Below are 19,310 nucleotides of genomic sequence, written 5' to 3'. Positions count from 1 at the left end.
ACAGCATTTCTGATAAGTCACAAATGGTTCTCCTCACAGAGGAATATCCTGTAAAATCCCTAAACACTTAAGTCCTTATAATGGAAGTTAATAGATTTTTTTAAAAAAGAAGAAATGGCAAGATGTGAACTAAAGAGTTTTAGAGAAAAGATGGCAATAGATGCTCACAGAGCCTAGACTCTAGTTTTGCACAGATCCTGCTCTTGGTAAAGCTGTTATGAAGTGCCTTGAAAATAGTGCTGCTGAAAATACTCGCCTTATCTGTGGTTTTGACAGAAGCACTGTTGTTCTTCTCCACTCCTCTGAATACTTCCCTTGCTTTCACTTTGAACTTAAAAACATCAGTCTGCTTTCCCTAATTTAACCTCCTTCACCACAGTGCCCTTTTATAATTTACCCATCTTTTTGTTACTCAGTCATTCCCAGTTTCTTCAGCCGAGCTCACACGATGATCTGCATGGTTTCCTTGAAATCTTCTCTCAGCATTTTCATGACTCCTTAAGCTCATGGTGCTCCTGCCCTTTTCAATTAATGTTGTCGCTGTTTAAGTCATGGGTACAATAGAGGGGCAACAGCCAGTTAAGCAGCCACAGTGTGATGTACATTGGAGATACACATTTAAGGAGGGTGCTTAAATGTGAAATCCTTTCTTGGCTGAGCTCTGTCAGGTTTGTGAAGGCTGGCAGATTTGCCAAACACATGAAAAACAAAAGCAGAATTGATCTTGAACTGCTGAAATAATACCGAAAAAAAGGGAAAATGCTGTAATGTTTGCCTGCATAAAGAGAGGAATATAAAGTATGAGTGTGAAAGAGGTATTTTTGAATACATTAAAAATCATTTGGGAATCCTACATTCACTTTCCCTATACACACTGGAAAAAAGCATTGGAAGAGGCTGAGAAGAGATCTAATCTGACACCTCCACTCTCACAAAGGGCTCAGACTCAATTTCTTTTCCCCAAGAGAAGGCTAAGAGGTGAACTGGTTCTTGTTTATTCCATATATAGATACAAGTAGATCAGCTAAAACAGCTTCTCAGCAAGCAGAAATAGCTGTTGAGATCAGTGGCATGACAATGACAAGCGTGAACCAGAAGTGAGATGTGAGTTTGCAGCACTGGGAGTATCACTGGAACATTTTAGATAGGGGAATAATAGATTCACTGTCACTTGGTTGAATGTCTTTCTTAAAGACTTCCCTATACCTCAGCTATGAGGTCATGGCTTCTGTGCACAGGAATGGATGCATGAGGACTTACAGCCTGCCAAGTAGTGGTTGAATGGCTCTTCTGGCCTTATACTAACTATATTTATTATGTTATCTATTCTTGTTCTTTTCCCTTGTTTTACTCATTGCACCATAACTGAGATTGTCAGCAATCAGACCTCCCTCTTCTCTATTTGCACAGCTTCCAATGCTCTGATGCTGGACAAATAGAAATAATAAATGGCGCTGAGGGTTGATACCAGTTCAAATAACTCACTTGGGATGCAACTACTGAATATCCATTTATTTATTGCTTTCCTTTGTTTTCCTTTTCCACAGTGAAATACATGAGAGAAGCAACCCCCTATGTGAAGAAAGGCTCCCCTGTTTCAGAAATCGGGTGGGAGACACCTCCTCCTGAGTCTCCCCGCCTGGGTTGTGCCTCTGCTGACCCGCTGTCGCAGCTTTCGCTCTCCATCCACAGAGACAAGAAGACGATACCGCTCAAGATGTGCTACGTGACGCGCAACATGGCAGTGTCAGACCCTGAAAACAGGTGAGCACGGGATTTGCCTGGGGCTGGGATTTGGCCTTTTCGGCATTGGGGTGGGTGAACAGGAGCTGGCGATGGGCTCTGGACACACACAGCAACCCAGTGAGTGTAGGTGGTGGTGTCTGAGCCACATGGTGCTGGGTTCAGCTTTTGCATTGTATTAGAGAAACCTTTCAGTGCAGTAATCCAACATTTCTATTAGAATCTCAGGGGTTCATTTTCATCCTGATAAAGTGTCTGCTTTTAAGTAAGAGACACTGTACGCAGTAATTGGTTCCATCCTTGGGGCTGGCTTAATCTAATTGCGCTAAATTACATTTTCTTTCCTTTTTCAATGATTATTATTTTAAGAATGGCCTGTTTTGTCCATTCAGTTCTGGGCATGTAAGTCAAGAACAGGAGAAAAGTTCCACTTACAAGACACTAATGGGGAATTTCTGTGAATTCTTGGTTTGGATTTTTTTATAATGCTAAAAATAGGATGAGCTCTTACCAGCTCTTATTTATAACATATGTGGAACAGCTGCACCACACCAGCACACTCTCTGATCCCTGCTCTCCCAGCTGCTGATATAAAGGGACCAGTCAAGTCAATAACACAGACTCGATTCTTCCATGCAAATAATGGCCTTTTTGTTTTCCTACAGTGTGTTGGCTTGCTCAGAAGCTGGGTGTAATGCCTTTGATTATCAGCACTTACAGAAGGATAAAGGGAAAAAGGAGAGAGAAAATGGGGTTTGGGGTTCCCTTGTAATCTCTTGCATTGCAATTCAGAAACTATATCAGTATCTGTGTAATTTTCTTTCTTCTTTGTTTTTTTTACATTTGTCTGACTTTAAATTCCCCCCCCCCCGCCCCCCCCCCCCGCTTTATTGTTTAGTATTGCTTTACTTTGCTTCTGCCTTTCATCTGACCAAGTGGTTGCCACCATAGTCAGTGATAACTGGCCACAATCAGAAGTGCAGTTTTAAAAGAGCAATTACCCAAGCAGTCTTTCTCAAGTTTAAATTAAGGTGGTTATTGATAGAGGTCACTATTTTTTTTATATATGTATATATGTGTGTGTATATATATGTATGTATAGCTTGAGATGTTGAGGTTTGACAGCTGTACCACTAGTGTGAGAGTTTGGAGTTCTCTCTGCCTTAGAGTGTACTATAAAAATACCCATGCAGGTTGCATTGTTTGAATCGGCACCGTGTAACGATGCTTTACACGTGTTGTCTTCATTCTTTTAGCATTTTTCCCCGCTTTTTTGGACTGTATTGTAGTTCTCAGCTTCTGTCACTGTCCTGGTCCTCAGCTTTGTTTGAAGGCCAAGAGGACTGATCAGAAGGACACACTCATTTCTCCTGGTATGTCTGCGACAGAGCTGACTTTTTCAAGGCGTGCTACAAATATGTGTGTTCTTAGGTGTAACTAGGAAGTAACATGTGGGAGAGTCATACTGCTTGTTGTCATGGTTTTAATTTTTGTTGCTGTCACGTCCTGTGGAAAGAGTGACTTCTGATTTTTACTGCAGTCCAACACTGTGCAGAGTACAGTCTAAGCCAGATTTTTCCATCCGAGCACACATTACCTCCCCGTCGTGCTAGCTGCAGTGTAATAGCAGCATCCCATCAATTCACATCTTTACCTATTTCAGGGGTTTTTAACAATTCTGTGTACTGGAACTGATACTTCTTAGTAGAAATGCTATAACAATGCAGACACCCATTTGCACTGGAATGTGTCAGTGGTGCGTTGACCCTGGGTGGACGTTGGGTGTCTGGAGAGCTGTTCCTCTGACATTCTCACTCCTCTCTCTGGCTGCAGTTGTTCCTTTGCAGCGACTTTTCCCCTTCTAAAATACGTTATCCAAGAGGTTTTACCACCATTGCTGCTGGCCTCAGCCTTGGCCAGTGGTGGGTCTGTCTTTGAGCTGTGTAGAATTGGTTCTGTCAGACATCGGGAGAGCTTCTAGCAGCCTGTCAAGGAAGCCACCCCTGTAGCCCCCTCGCTGCCAAACTCTTGCCATGCAAGCCCAATATGTTATCCCAAGATGGTAATCTGATTCCACAAAAATAGTCTGATCTTCATTCACAGCAGAGCCCGAACTATGTCCTTACATGCTTATGACACTTCTGTTTCATAACCCAGTGACCTGACACACATAGATCTTATAACTGATGGTGACACTTTGCTGGATGGCTTTAAAGAGCACTGCTGACAGGCTGCCAAAGCATGTGCTGTCCATAAAAGGACTCCTCAGGACTATAGCTGACCTAATTTTCCTCTAAGCCCAAGCGTGGACATAGAAAACATGAGTTTTCCAGCACAGATATTACTCCAGTGCAGGCTGGAGATCATGTCATAGCAGAGTTGTGGAGCCAGGCTGAAGTGGTTTAGTGTTCAGCGTGAGAAGATACCTGTGTTAAAGGACCCAGAAGTAAATACCTACTTGTTGGCACTGAATCATCTCCACTTGTTAGAAAGATGGAGTGAAATGTGGGTTTAATGGACTTGAAGGAAGGTACACGTATGGTTTTCCCACCAGAGCTGGTAGCCCTGCATAGGATTTATGCTTCTCCTTGAAGAGTGGCCCCAGTTAAGAGATTTTATGTCTACTCTGTGGTGGTTTGGGAGCAAAGTTTGCTGCTTTTAGAGCCACCAGTTCTCGGATATCTCTTTCACCTAATCTGTCTGTGGGTTCACTCTGAAGGAGGTAGGGGGTTGTCTTGCCTGTTACTTGATTAAAAGAGCTGTAAGGTACCAAGAGGAAGATCTTTAACACAAACCAATGCCAGACTTAATGTATGGGATTTTTCTTTTTTAATGGTACAAACATGGTAACAGCAGAAAGGATGCAGAGCATCTTATTGACATCTATGTCATTCTCCTCTAGAGAGAGTTATATTTCAGGCTGGAAGAAACCAGGTTTAAATAATTACTACTTAAATCTGTCCTTTTACTCTATTTCTTGGGTTTTTTTACCTGAATTTTTACTGATAAGTGTCTTTGGTGGCAGCATTAAAGGTTAATGTCAGGCTGAAAAAGAGGGGCATCCCCTTCCAATGTAAGGGCATGTGAGAGTGGTCTCAGCTAATAATATCAGTAAGTAGTAAATCTTACTGCAGAATAAAAAGCTTTTCATCAACTTCTAATGTTGATATTAAGGAATAGGAAAAAAAAATAAAATGGGCCTCTGAGGTGAAATTTGTTGGTGGTGCTTTTAAAGTCTTGGGACATAATACAAAGGTACTTACATACACAGCACGGGAGACATGACATTCCCTGGAGGGATGAGGCCATGCTGCATGGACTGAAAAGGTTTCCTCATCTGCTTTTGAAATCACCCTAAAATCCTCCTTGCATTTCATTCAGCCAAAGCCAGGAAGTGTGGGACTGATCCTGCCAGCTCTTAGTGTGCACAGATCACAGTTTTCCACTGCCAGGAGTCCAGAGCAGTGTGATCCTTACAGGGAACTTCAGCAGGGATCCAGTCTTAAGGATCGAGTTACTCTTTGGCAGGATTTGGCCCTCTGATGGGAAAGGTTTGCCTTGGTTTTGAAGCTAGGAAAAAAGAGCCAAGACAGATTCCCAGCAGCATGGTGCTGGCTGCCAGCTGCATGCAGTGGCAGTGCTGCAGCAATCACGGTGCAGCTTGTAGGCTTCAAACCAGGACACATGGAGGAATAGATAAGGAACTTCCTTTATCTACTGTCTATTTCATGGCTGGACTGAGAATTACGACTGGAAGGTAGAATTGAGCAGATACGTGTTAAAGGTGACAGAAGGACTGGCTGGTATCAATTCAGTTTGGGCGCTGCGCATTGAGCTGCATCTGGGAATTACCCAAGCTTCCCAAGACGACAGGGAGGTGTAAGACTAACTGAGATGTGTTTGCAGCTACAGACTTAAGCTGCTTCATTACTTTCATTAATTTTAATTTTCTTTTTTCATTGATTCATGGAAAGAAGTACTTGCAAGATTTACTGCAAAGCTGTTGCTCTCCAAAACTGAGCCTATCCACACATTCGTATTAACACGTTTCTTTCTTTCATTATTTAATAACATGTCAGTAATGTGCAATAACAGGGTCAGTGAGATAATAACGTTTTGAATTGTAATTGATGTGTAAGCATTTATGCAATCATAATATAGCCCTGTGCGATTCTGAAAGGGCATTTCAAAGTATTAAATACAAAACCAAATTCTGGTGAATTTGGATGTATTGACTTTTGTTGCAGTAAGGCACGAAAACAAAAGTTGAAGCTTCTTTGAAATGAGAACTGAGTTTCAGCCAGGTTTCATATGTCATAGTAAAAACTAGTCCTTGTGCCAAAACACTTGATCTGTGAATGCTGATAACAAATATAAGAAGTTAGCAGAAGAGCGTGAAGATGAAATAAAGAGACAAACATCTTTAAGTAGAAGCATCTGTGACACTAGCATAGGACTATATACACTATAGAGCACTGCCCAATGATTGACTTTATGAATGCATTTCTGATGCTTCCCATTTTCAGCTGTGAGGCTAATTGATTATTAAAGGCGATGTCTGGAGTGCTAGTGGAAACTCCATGCCTCCTCAGTAAAACTGCAAAAGATGCACGTAGCTTGGGACCTGCCAGCACCCCCAGGTTCACTGCTGATCCAAAGCCCAACCATTTTTCTTCAAAAGGACTACAAGACTTGACATATTCAGACTGGACATTAGGAAGCATTTTTGTACCAAATGGGTGGTCAGACACTGGAACAGGCTTCTTAGAGAAGTGGCTGATGCCCCAAAGCTGACGGTGTTTAAAAGGCATTTGGACAATGATCTTAATAACATGCTTTCGCTTTTGGTCAGCCCTGAAGTGGTCAGGTAGTTGGACTAGATGATCCTTGTAGGTCCCTTCCAACTGAACTGTTCTAGTCCCGTCTAGTCTATTTTGTTCAAAGAAGGAATGATAGCCATTTAGGTCTTGCACCTCTTCAAGCTCGTGCTGGTACAATTTAAGAGTGACCAAGGAGGTGGGGAAGCAAGTATTAAGCAATGGAGAAGAGTCTGGATGTCTCGTTGACGAACGTTTGGGCTGACTCATGCCTCCACCCTGCCTGTTTCCTGCTGGGTAAACAGGACCATACTTTGATATTGCCAGGCACAAGCAGCCACTGGTATGCAAAGAAAAGGCTGGATTCTCCTTGAACAGAGTGTGGTTTAGGTGTGCAGTTTCACACCCAGGCTTTTTCCCCAGTGATGAGGCAGCAGATCCCCCCTAGTCCTGTACCTGTTGTGGGGCTGACAGAGATCAGGGTGCTGCCAAAGTGACCATCATACCCAAAATGAGTTATGGCTGCTCTTGCAGAGCTTAAGTCCCATTTGTCTTGTTTTTTTTGCCTCTTGCCTCTTTAAGAGGCAGTTTGGTAACACCGGGCTCAGCCAGTGGCACTGGCTACTGGTAGAAGCACAGATGGAGTGGAGGGCTGGGCAAAGGCTGCGTCCAGGAGCCAAGACTATGGTGATGGACTGTTTCTATCACATCACGCTGGAACTGTGTCAGCCCTGAGTGGACACCAGCAGTTCTGTGGGGGTTCCTGGGGATGTGGAAATCTTTTGTTCCTAATGGACAGTGCAGATTTAACAGGACAGGCCTCTGGTTTAGGAAATAGGTCTTTTTTTTTTGTTACCGTGTGTTGTAAGTGGGCAAAAGAAAGACACAGGACTTACGTATGCACGGGGGATAGAGCAAAGGTAAAGACACTATAATGGGTGCATTACTGGTATAAAAAATATCTCCCTCCACAGCTCCTCAAGGAATTTATCCCTTGTTCCTCATGCTGTTACTGAGCGGCTCTCTGACTGTAAATATAATCCCTGTGAAATGGAGAGGCTGTACTTAATTTGCAGTGTTGTTGTGAGCTACAGCTGGAGATCCTTGGATGAAAGACATATAGTACTTAATTATCGTTACTGGTACAGACATGTTTTACTATTCAAATATCAGTAAGTCCTTTGAAGAAGTCACTGTGCTGGCTAGAGTCAAAGTCCTGGTTTAGATCCTGAATTTTTGTTACTTCTTTTTCCCCTTGGTGGGCTGTGTTTATTATCTGTTTGCATTACTGTTAAATTAGGGAAGAAATCAACAATCCAACATTAAAGCAACTTGAAAGGATGTAATTGAAATCCAGAAAAGAGCAGAAATTACTATAATCATGGTGAAACTCTGGTTGACTCTCCTCTCACCCTTAAATCACCCTGTTGTGCTATCGCAGTGTGCACGGGCTGTTATAGAAGGATAATCTACTACTGTGAAACCCTTTATATCCTTGCCTACAAAGGGCTGTGAATTTAAGATCAAGGTGAATGTGGGTTTTAACCTTAGCTCCCGACTATTTTATTGTTATGGATCCAAATCCTTGTTTTGTGTAAAGTTGGATGTTTCTTGTCATGTTCTTGTTTGTTTATAGTACTGTAACTGCTTATTTGCCCCAAAATCTGCTCTTTACTGGAAAGGATGAATAAGTAGGCGGCACATGAGATTTATCTACTGTTTTCTCCTTTCAAGCTGACAGAAGTTAGGTGATTTAGCTAAAATGGCATTTGCAGCATCCCCTTCAATACCCTGAGGATAGAAGAAGGAAGATGTTGGGATGTGGGGGGAAGGAGTGTGATAGATGAATGGCTGGGCATTGGGAAAGTCCTCCTTCCTTGAAATATGCCCTCTCTAAGAATTGCATGGTTGTGGGATCCTCCTTTGTAGCCAGGATCAGTGCTTTCAGACATAGGGTTATGTGTGACACCTGGAAGATTCCATTTCTTCTAACAGAAGGCAATCATTAACTGCTAGAATTAATTGGCTCAGGCTGGGCTGTCTGATTTTTCCTCTGTCATCTACATCATCTGCTTTCTGTGCAGCTCTGTGATTGCTGGTACATTATGGAAGCTGTAGTCATCTGTCTTGATAAGGGGCAGTTTTTCAACCCTGGAGGAACTGGAGCTCTGAAGCCTCAAGGAGAAAGGGTGAACTTTTTTGAGGTTTATTTCATTATTGGGAATAGTTATTTTCTATCATGTGTGAAACTCCTCACCAGCCAAACAAGTCATCAGGTTTGCTTGGGGTTATATGAACTTATGGCTCAGCTTTACTTCCTTCTCAGGCTTCTGGAAGGCCACTGAGATCAGACACCTCTAAGGACTGCCCCTTCTGTAGAACTGAGCATTTTGGTCTCTCAAGTCAAATCACTAGCTGAGCTTCTGGAAGAAAAACCCACCCCAAACAACCCAAAGGCCATTTTCTCCAGAGCACCCTCAAGGGTATTCATTTACATAAATACATCAGCAAACTGGGTTGAACTTTGGATGTTCATTTACATGTATTTACTTCAGGCTTAATTTTCATACTGTCAAATCATGTCAAAATAGCTCTCTAATGTCCTAGTGACCTGCTGTAGCCCCTGAGCAGCCTTTTGAGAAGTGAATTGCTGGGGGAATGTGCCAGGATTTGGGGACACAATGGAAACCCCTGAGTTTTCAGCAGGGTGTTTGAGATACGAGTGTAGAACTGGACAGTTACGGCATGTAGTCACTGACCTTCAGTGTGTGCAGGTCCTGGTGAATCTGGGATTAGTCACACCTCATTTTCTTCTAAAACAAATTGCATCTTTTCCCCTGGCATAATGACATGGGACTTTCTTCCCTCCCCATCCTTCTGGGCCAGACAGGCAAGCTCCTGGTGTCCTTCACATCTCTAGCGCAAATCGAATAGGAATGGGCAAATCTCCTGCACACGTTACTCAAAAAAAGTGTCTGTGCATGCAAACAGATATGTGAGCGTAAATAAAACTCTGTGTATGTGTCTGTAAACAGGATCGAATGTGGCCTGACAGCAATCAAATATGTGACGGTGAGTGGGTGGCGAGGAAGGATGTGTGTGGTGGGGAGGTGGCAGTAGCGAAGCTGGCAGAATGCTTTCAGATGGATTTTTGATTAAAAATCCTTTTACCCAAGTCATTCTTTTCTGTGAAGATATTTAAATGACGAAATTATGGAGGAAAAGAAGAGATGTTGGTGGGGTTTTGTGTTTCATTTTGGGTTTTTCTTCAGACACTGCTTCAGTTACTTTTGAAGTCAGAGAATTTCGATTGTTCCAAACAGCTCCAACTGTAGGGGATTGAGCTGAGGAAGAGAAATAGAAGCAAAGGAACTGGAAATTAATCAGGGGAGAGGGAACAAGAAGAAACTGCCTTGAGAAATGCATGGAGGGAATGGAGAAGAACAAATTAAGAAGAAGTGATGTGCAAAGAAGCCAACCGGCAACGCAATGATGTACTTGGTGGAAGTGAAAACTGCAGCAGATTTAACTAGTGAAGGCTTTTGAAAAAGGGAGAAAAATCAAAGTCTTGAAGAGATGGAGAAAGAGAAATGCTTCAAGAAATGTATGGCAGATTAAAGGGAAAGGAAGAGCAGTTGTGAGTGCTGCAGTGCAGGACAGAGGAGGGCAAACAGTTAATAATGTTTTATGTGTGTCTGCCTGTAAAGGTATGTACATGCTGACATCCAAGCTGCCACTAAATAATGTTGGAGAGCAATTTTAACACCCTTGAGATTTGCCAAACAAAGAAAGCTGATATGCAGGGGTTTCAGTTTACTGCCATGCTATTCATCCCCACAGTCTTTGTGTTATGGCATGGAGCCTGTGACAGCCTCAGGACCCTTTTTCCTGCCTGGCCATTGTCCTGTGCTCATTGCTGGGCTTTCCCTTGCTTATCAGCAGGTCTGCAAATTGGATTTCAGTCTTACAGCTCTGATGGTCTGACCTGCCATTAATCAACGAGCAACGTTTTCAGCTGGTGTACTTGAAGCTGCAGCCTGTGTAATCATTTGCGTAGTAGCACATTGCAAATCACAGCCACAGCGTGCTCCTCGGGGTGGGTTGCCATCATAGATGCTCCGCTCAGTGTTCGTGGGTACTGAGGATGGGCTTTAGTGCTTATTTTGTACGAGCAGATATTGCTATTTTAATGCCTTGTGGTCACATCTAGCTTTCATATGTGTTGCTGCTGATGGAAATTCTGGTTTTCCTGTAGTAGGAATTGGGAGGAGTTACACTAAAGTTGTTACTTCTTCTCATCACTTGCATACAACTTTTACTTCAGTCTCTCAGTCTATTCAATGGGAAGATGAGTTTGCTGCCAGTAGTGAAAGTGCCAGGAGGTGACCCATGACCACCATCCCTGAAAGGCTGGCAGTGTCTCCAGGAGGTTGGCTCCCAGCTAGTGCTCTGTCCGCATCACTCAGAGACCAGGAATTGATCCACAGGGAATTTGGGGTTTTGACGTTGTGACTGTTGAACAGGCTTCTGTTCTGCTTCACTTGGCAGCTAAGCAGTGATCCCTGGGATTTCTAGATTGTGGAATCCAAAAAGTAGGTGTATAAAATGAGTCACTGAGACACAGACTACTACCATTACAATTCATCCCCCAGACAGAGCTCATCTATCAGCAGCCCTGCTCATTTGTCCCATTTCCCGATTAGTTTTCATCCATGCTTGTGAATCATGCCCCCTTCTTTCCCCTGAGTCTTACTACAGCACTCCCTACCAGCAACAGCAGCTGTGTTCCTTCTCAGAAAACATCTAATTGTTCTCCAAGACCAAGAGATCTTAGTTATGCAGCAGCATGAGATTCTCCACTCTCACCTCAATCTGAAGGGGTTATTTACCACTGTTACCAGCTACAGTTAGGTGCTCTTTGCTTAGCCCAGAGGCAGCTCCAGCTGCACAAGGTTTGCCAAAACAATAGTTTTTTTCCCTAGCATTAATACACTTCCCCACATGCTGTGAGAGTTGTGTCGTGGGTTTGTGGTCAATGGATTGACCCCACCAGTTGCTACGTCTTCTGCTCTTAAAGTTTCAGGCAGCACCTTTTAAAGGTTAAATCAAATTCCTACCATGCCTCTGTTTGTTTTTGGGTTTCTTTCCCCAAGTAACTCACCCCACTGCCCCTTGAAACAGCACTTTTGCCGCTGGTAGGTGCTGAATCCACTGTGAAGAAGGCTGGACTGTGTGCTCCTGCGTTAGCAATACTCAGCACTATTGCAACCAGAACATGAAAGAAAAGTTCAAGCAAGAAAAAGATAAGAGGGCTTTGGGGCCATGAGGGGAAAGAGTTCTGCTCCTTAACACCACAGACATTTAAAAACTGTGAAATTACTTTTGTAGTTATTCTGGGCAAAGCAGGAGGCAGAGTGTGATGTGCTCTGCAGATTGCTCAGCATTGGCACACAGCAGTGTGAGCAAGTCCATTACAGAATCAGATCCTTTCCTTACTTGCATGCAGTGCAACTCCACTGGTATCCCTTTCATTAAAGCCCAGCTGGTGTCAAATAGAAATGAAGACAACTGTGGCAGCTCATTAGTGATACATATGCTCTCTGTACCTGTCTGGTCCAGCTCCCAATAAACCAGTATGTACAGTGTTTTTACCACTGTAAGTTAAGACAGCAGGTACCCTTGTGATGGCGAGGGGGCTCAGAGCCTTTCATATAGAAACCTCTTGATTACCACTTGGTAAAATTTCTTTCACCTCCATTTAGGTGTATCAAATGAAGATGCTTCTTCAGCATATGCTGTGGCATTCATTAGAAATCTAGCAGACTCTCTATGGAATATTTTCCTTGCAGACTAAACCCTAAGTTTTCATTGTTTAATTTTAATGCATTTTATTCCTGGTACATCTCCTGATGCCACATGTAGAATGGATCTAAACAGGTTTTTTACTTATTTTATAACAAAACCTACAACAATTTAAATATAATCTCTGTGTTCCTCGAAGTCCCCCCTTATGCTGGAAAGGCTCTTGGGTTTGTACACTCAGAACTCAACAAAACTGCTTCCTGTGGTTTCACGTGCAAAGAATGATAGAGGAGATGGAGTGAGCAGTTTGGCCCTTGATCCCTTTCTAAGTTTGCAGCCTGTGGCAGAGTGTTTTGTTTCTGGCTATGCTGGTGTAAAATCAAAGTAGTGCGATGAACTTGAATAACTCTGGCTCCAGCTTATCATTAACTTCAAGGGATTTACTCCACACTTTAATCAGTCACTGAATGCATAATCTGACCCAGGAGGAGGTATAAAGTGTAAATCAGTGCCTGATTTGGTCCTGAGCCAATGCTGGTGGGAGAAGTGCTTTCAAGAGATTTGATAAAAGGTATTTCTTAGATAATGAATACTCCTACAGAAAGAATCCTTATCAAATGTGGAATGAGTATGCTCTATCAAACATTTGCTTTCAACTTCTTCTGATCCTCTGTAGAGTAAAAATTCTGGATAATGAAGCAAGGGGAGCTAGTTTTGGCCTCGTACGTGCAAGGTTATGGCATTGGGAGGTGCTGGGTTTTGTGTCACCCCGTGTTCTGCGGGCGGAGAAGGGGATGCTGGAAACACTGCGGCTCAGTGGGACTCTTTGAGAAGGAGAGGGAAAATTACTCTTTTATTGTAAGGTTTGCCAAATGATCTCTGAGAAAATGTGATATCATTCATATGCATTGCCAAGCTGGAGAGATGCCGTGCATCTTGGCAGCCATCTAGAGCTAACATATAATTCCTTTGGGTTGGTATGGGCTTTATCAGAAACAGCTCCATATGCAGTATTTACATAACTGTGGTGGAGTGTGAGAATAAACACAGCTGTGGCATTGCCCTAAATATTTCAATTCAACGGGGAATTAAGGGAACTTTATCACTGAACTGCAGCTAAACAGAAGTCAGTAAGCAGTGGTCAGTTTAGCCAAGGAGCAAATCAAAGCTACAATGGCTGGACTGCTGGAAACATTTAAGTGCTTTAGGGCTGAGTTTACTAAGGTCATTGGTATTGTTTTTGCTTTTCAAAAAATATGGAAATGCCATCAGTCAGCTGTTACACATAAAGCATCATCCAAATGCATTGGTGAATCAAAGCACTGTAGGCTGGAAAGCAGAAAAGGGGAGGGTTTATAGGTACAAAACACTTTCAGCATCTGATTGCAGTCAGAGCCCATGGGTTTCTAGGAAGATTTTAAGTTTGGTTTAGTATCTCCATCCCAATTGACTTGAGGAGACAGGAGTCCTGGATCTTTAGTGGAAATCTGCAAGCCTGGTTTCTTAAGCATAGTTTAGTGCCCAGATCTTACAGCAGTAGCCGACAGCAGAGTTCAGGCAGTTGAGGATTTAGACTTTCATCCTTAAGGTATGAATTAGAAAGGTGCCCTACCTAGCAGCTTCCGCATCAGTCATGTTCACAGACATATTCCTTGGGCTGGACCAGTGCCATGGGTAAAGGAAACAATTTCAGGCCTGTCAAAGCAGCATTTATTCCCATTTTGAGCTCACTTTTGAGAAGTGTAATACATATTTTCCAGTCTTCCTGTCACTCAGCTCAAGGAACGAGGTACGCTTTCTGCAGTTAATAGTGCATCCCCATCAAACTTTGATGACTAACAAGCAGTCCCCAAAATAGCCCCATTAGAAGTCACTAAGGGATGATATTTTAAGAGTATTTTTGCAAGCATGGCTCCATATGTGTGTATGCATATATGTGCTAGAATATATACATTGATATCACAGTAGAATGTGTATGTATTAGAATGTGCATAGTTTAGAACCCCTAAAACAGAATTGTTAAGAGCTGTCTAGATGTTCATTATTTTAAGGGGCAGAATACTGAATACTTCAATAGTCACAATCAAGGGAAATACACTTTGATGAAAGCTGAATACTTGTTTGTAAATTAATCCACTTGCTTTAAGTAAGAATTTAAGTATTTTCAAAATTGGAGGGAAGCGAGTTGCATTTGGAAACTCTTTCAGCTCTAGATAATGTATTTTTAAACCAAAGCCTGCTACAGCTTTAACTTAAAAAGATACACAAGTTTGCTGCTGTTCCTTTTCAGCTGAAAAAGCAGCATGTTCTTATGAGTCTTTATAGTCCTTGTTCGGCGATTTGTTTACTGCACCATACACAGTGATTATGGAGGTGGGATTTCCCTTATAGAAACCACAGGCTTAGTAAAGAGTGTTGTTTCACACAATCCATACAGTGCATTAACATTTCTCAAAATCAGCACAGTACTGCTGTGCTATCCAAATAATTTTTGTCGTCAAAAGAAGTATTAAAATGGGAGGTAGAGTGCCGGAAATTTTGAGTGCTGCTCCTGATTTTCACCCTGCTTTGTCTGGGTAGTGTACTTCTCCACCTTTTTGGTGGTGAAATGGGAAAGCTGTCACTGACCTCACTTGTAACATCTCCCACCAAAAAGTGCCCTGGAAGCAGTAAGCAATATTTTACTGATTACCACAATGTACTTTGAAAATCCAGGTCTGTATAGTTTGTTGATAGTTGTCTACTAAGAGTAAGTTCGAACTCAGGTTCTTATGGTAGTGGAAGAGCAGTGGTCCTGATGGAAAGACAGACCCGGGTGTGGTAGCTGTACATGATCGTAATGATCATTGGACACAAATGGCCAAGTCATAACCATCAGGGACAGCTTTTTCTTTCAGTTCAGAAAAGAAGTGTGTGATTGGGAACATGCCTATCTATGAACATAGTTTTCTCATTCACCAGCCCCGTGTCATCTGTTAAGGAATTTTTCTTTCGGTACCTGAAGTTGAATCCTCAGTACATCCTGGAACATCTAAATAGCTTTAATTTCAGACAGTGCTGAGCTGCAGTAGTTTTACTGAGGAAACATGCGTTATTGTGTTGGCTCAGTGCTTTCTGAAAAATCAACCCACTTTTTCAGCTATCCAGAAGTGATTTAGGACCCTGAACAGTTCAGCTGCCGAGTTTGGAAAATCATGACCTTTTCTATCTTTAGAGCAGTGTCTACGTGGAGACCTCCCCTTCCCAAAATGGACAAACATGAGAGCAGCAGTCCTCGCTTTCCGAGCCCCAGAGAGCTGCACAGATTGAGTTGTGCTGTGTTCTGCTCTGGTTTAACCAATTAATTAAAACATTTTAATTGTTAGTTGAGCTCCAAATTGCAGTATTTTGTAATTGCATAACAAATATTTGCATTACAGTACTGTTTCGAACCTCAACCTGAATAAATTCCTCTGAACTAATTACTTTTCTGCTACAGAAAGGAGTCGTTTTGTGTCCCAGAGAATGGGCAGCAGTACACAGGACAGAACTACGTGTTTAGGCTCAGATCCCAGGTCGGATTTGTGTGGCTAATGTTCAGGGGCAGTCACTGTATGTGTGTAATGAAAAAACACAAGTGTGATAAAGAGTTGAGTGATGGGCAGTGGCCAGGGCTTGGTTTATAAGTTGCTATATAAAGATAAACCAGACTATTACTTTGTAGGTTATTTAATAAATGTTCAAGTTAAAGTGGCCCACAAGCTATAAAGAGCACACAAAGCCCCGCTAATAGCTTATAACTTCACTGAGAACAGAGCTGAAATAGCTGCTGCTGCCTCTCGAAGCATTTTTGTTGTTGTTAGCAGAGGTGTTGGCACAAGTCCCATAACCATGATGGACAGGATTAATTTTCCTGAAAACTGTGTTCAGTTGTCCTTTTCAAACCACAGTGGTGGGGTTGAAGCCCACAAGATGGTCTAGTAAGCATGGTTTTGGGGAAAAAAGTACCTCTCCATCGGAGTTTCAAAAACTGTAAAAGGTGCCTGCTAACAGCAATCATACATTTGCAGTTAGCACTTTCTTGCTGCCATTCTTAGCAGGATCTAAATGGAGCATTGAGGATGTTTGTAAATCCTGGAGTTGGCCAATTGTGGTGGGCTTCTATTTGGTGCATAGTGGTGTCACTGAAACCACAGTGCAATCCTAAGAAAACTCCTCCATTTGGGATGAGGGTGGTTTTCATTTAGCTCTGCGTATGTAAAATAAACACATTTAGAAACTCCAGCTAAAGAAGGCAGCAGCTTATCCCTGGCTTCTCCACAGTCATCTCCCATGCAGTTCTGGGCGATTGCCATGTTGCTGAATGTGAAGGGGTGAATGCTCTTCTTGTCTTTATTTGAAACTCCTATTGGCATGTTATATGTGGGGTTGCATCAGCAAATCCCCTTCTGAAGGATTTTACTGTAATGCCAGTGCAGACCTGGCTTCAGTTAGAATGGTCCTCTATTCAGGTGTGGTAAAGGTAAGTTTTTAGTGGTAGGTCTTGGTATCAGTATCTTTCTTTTTAACTCGCTGCTAACACTGAGCAAGGTAATAAATTTAGCTGCCTAACAGTCTCTAAGTGAACGTAATGTTTTTCCCCCCCATTTTTCTAGACTTATTGAAGTTCATTCACCTGATGCCAAGCACACCGTGGTGCTCAGGAGTAAGGATTCAGCTACAGCCCAGGCCTGGTTCAATGCCATCCACTCCAGTGTCAATGAGCTCATCCCCAGGGTGATTGCAGAGGTCAGAGACCAGCTGGGTAAAACAGGGATTGCTGGAAGTCGAGAGATTAGGCATCTAGGCTGGCTTGCAGAAAAGGTAATGAAAACATCTTATTTTCCTTTCAAAGCTCGCTCTTTCCCTCTTTCTCTTTGTTCCTGAATTCAGCCTTGTCTGGAAGTGGAGGGTAAATGAGGTTCTGGGGTTTGCTTTCCATGAAAACCTTTCTTTTCTTACGGTGCCAATTTTTGTGTTTCTTTAAAAAAATTAAAAAAATATCCCAGGGTCTTTGCTTCTATATGCCAGTTAGCAAAGGCTTTCCTGAGGGATTAAACTCTCATGATCATTCAAGTTCAGTAATGGGACGTAAGTCGCAAGAACTGACATCAGCCTTGAGCTCCTCTGCTGTGTTTCCTGTTCATGTACATGAGTTGTCACCTTCCTGCTCTCAGCCTGGGAAGTAAACAGTTACTTGGTCCCATGGTCCACACCTCTGCTGTGCCTGGCCACAGGAGCTGGGCATCATCAAGCACGAGGTGGTGGCCCCACTGCACCTGAGAGCTTGTTCTTTAATTGTAACCCTGCATTGAGCTGAGCTTTGTAGAAGACAGAGCTTGCAATTGCAACTCTTAACCTGTGTCTTGCACAATTTGAGTCTCAAAGTATTTTATGTCACAGAGCAAACCTGGTGTTCAGTTCAAGAGTAGTTTGGGATCTATTGACCTGGTGAAAGCTGACCCGTGAATGCACAGGGATGGTAATAGTATGAGATGATCTGGTTTTAAATCAGTAGTCTCAGAATTTGTTTTAGGCACTGTACCAACTGGTAAGCGTGGATTTGCTATGGTAACAACGTCAGGACTTTGCCTAGAAATATCTCACATCCACATAGTGCCTGGGTGGCCATTCAGAGCATCTTTGCCTCTCCAGCTGCCATCTCAACCTCTGCATCCAGCACAGGTGTGGAAAGCTGTTATTGCCCTGAAAAAAGTACTGTACATGTTAGGTCTCTCTGGGATTTTGTAGATTAAGATGTGGGAGCCACAGATACAGGTGGTGTATTTCTTTCTACTGTCCTTTTAGAAGACATGCCATTAAGTTTTAGCAAAGCATGGGTCAGTCCACACTGTTTGTAGTGAGGCAAAGACTGCAAAACCTTTCAGGCAGTTTCTTTATGTTTTCATGTCCCTCCCTCTAAGTTTGCAGAGCGAGGAGGACAGCACAGCTCTGTGGCTTGGTGCCACAGAAAATATAAAAACTGGGGGGAATAATTGGGGATTTAAACACCAAAGCATTGGTAAGTAAATATTAATAGTTAAACTGTGTAGCCATGGGGTCTTTAATCTTGTTTTCCCTTTTGTATCTGTTTCCATAAACTCATGAAAAGCTGAATATAAGAGTCTTTTTCCATTCAAAATCCTCTCCTTTGAAAGAGGGTAACTGCTCTGTAGCAGATCATACAGAGCTCATATGTAAAATATTCACAGGTCATTTTAAGCAGACACATGGCACACTTCTGCTTTATGTATTTCATCTCCTTGCAGTTAATCCACAACATCCCGTTCACACATTTCTTTCTCCTTTTTTTTGCCTTATGGACTGAGATCTTATTTCATGTTACTCATTATGGACTGGTTCAAGGTCCTGCTGCATTTAGTGGTGAAACTTGTGTTGTCTTTAATAGAACCAGGCTGCAGCTCTATGCACGTTCCAGTATATTTACAGTGGCTGTCATCAAGAATTAGCCTTGAGAAATTTGCAGTGACATTGTTTCCCAAAAGCCAGCATGTTTTTTTCGCTAAACAAACCATCCAGAGCTGTGCAATAGTAATGAGTGAGGTCAAAAGTTCCCAACTTCCTGTCATGTTTCAGGCCTGTTGAGAAGTAGAGAAGATCACTACATATGTTAAAAACTGATGCAAAACTGCTTTTCATTTGTTACTCGACTGTGGTTTGTAGAGTCTGTGTTAAAAAACATAAACTGCAGTTTGGGAGAAGAGGGTATGTATACTGTATGTATGCAAAGTATATTTTTAGAGATGTATATTAGAGATGCTGTTCGCGGTGAGCACAGGGTAGCTCCTAGATGTTCCTTGTGCAAAACCTGGGTTTGCCACTGGGGAGAGATTAAATTTTGCAGTGATTTTTGGAAGCACACCAGGAATACTTGTGTGCCTCCATATATACCCAGTGGTGGGCTGACCC

At 42.5% G+C, this 19,310-nt stretch overlaps 1 protein-coding gene across 1 annotated transcript in view; it reads left to right on the top strand.

Moving 5' to 3' along the window:
• SNTB1 (syntrophin beta 1) overlaps positions 1–19,310 on the top strand; it is a 115,035-nt gene that overhangs the window by 57,290 nt on the left and 38,435 nt on the right. Inside the window, exons 2-3 of the mRNA XM_065668879.1 lie at positions 1,548–1,764; positions 16,997–17,204. Coding sequence (XP_065524951.1) covers positions 1,548–1,764; positions 16,997–17,204 — 425 coding nt within the window. The remainder of the gene's footprint in view (positions 1–1,547; positions 1,765–16,996; positions 17,205–19,310) is intronic.

This window comes from Lathamus discolor, chromosome 2 (genome assembly GCF_037157495.1).
Source record: "Lathamus discolor isolate bLatDis1 chromosome 2, bLatDis1.hap1, whole genome shotgun sequence".
Lineage (NCBI taxonomy): Eukaryota > Metazoa > Chordata > Aves > Psittaciformes > Psittacidae > Lathamus > Lathamus discolor.
This window is presented reverse-complemented; position numbering and strand designations above follow the sequence as displayed.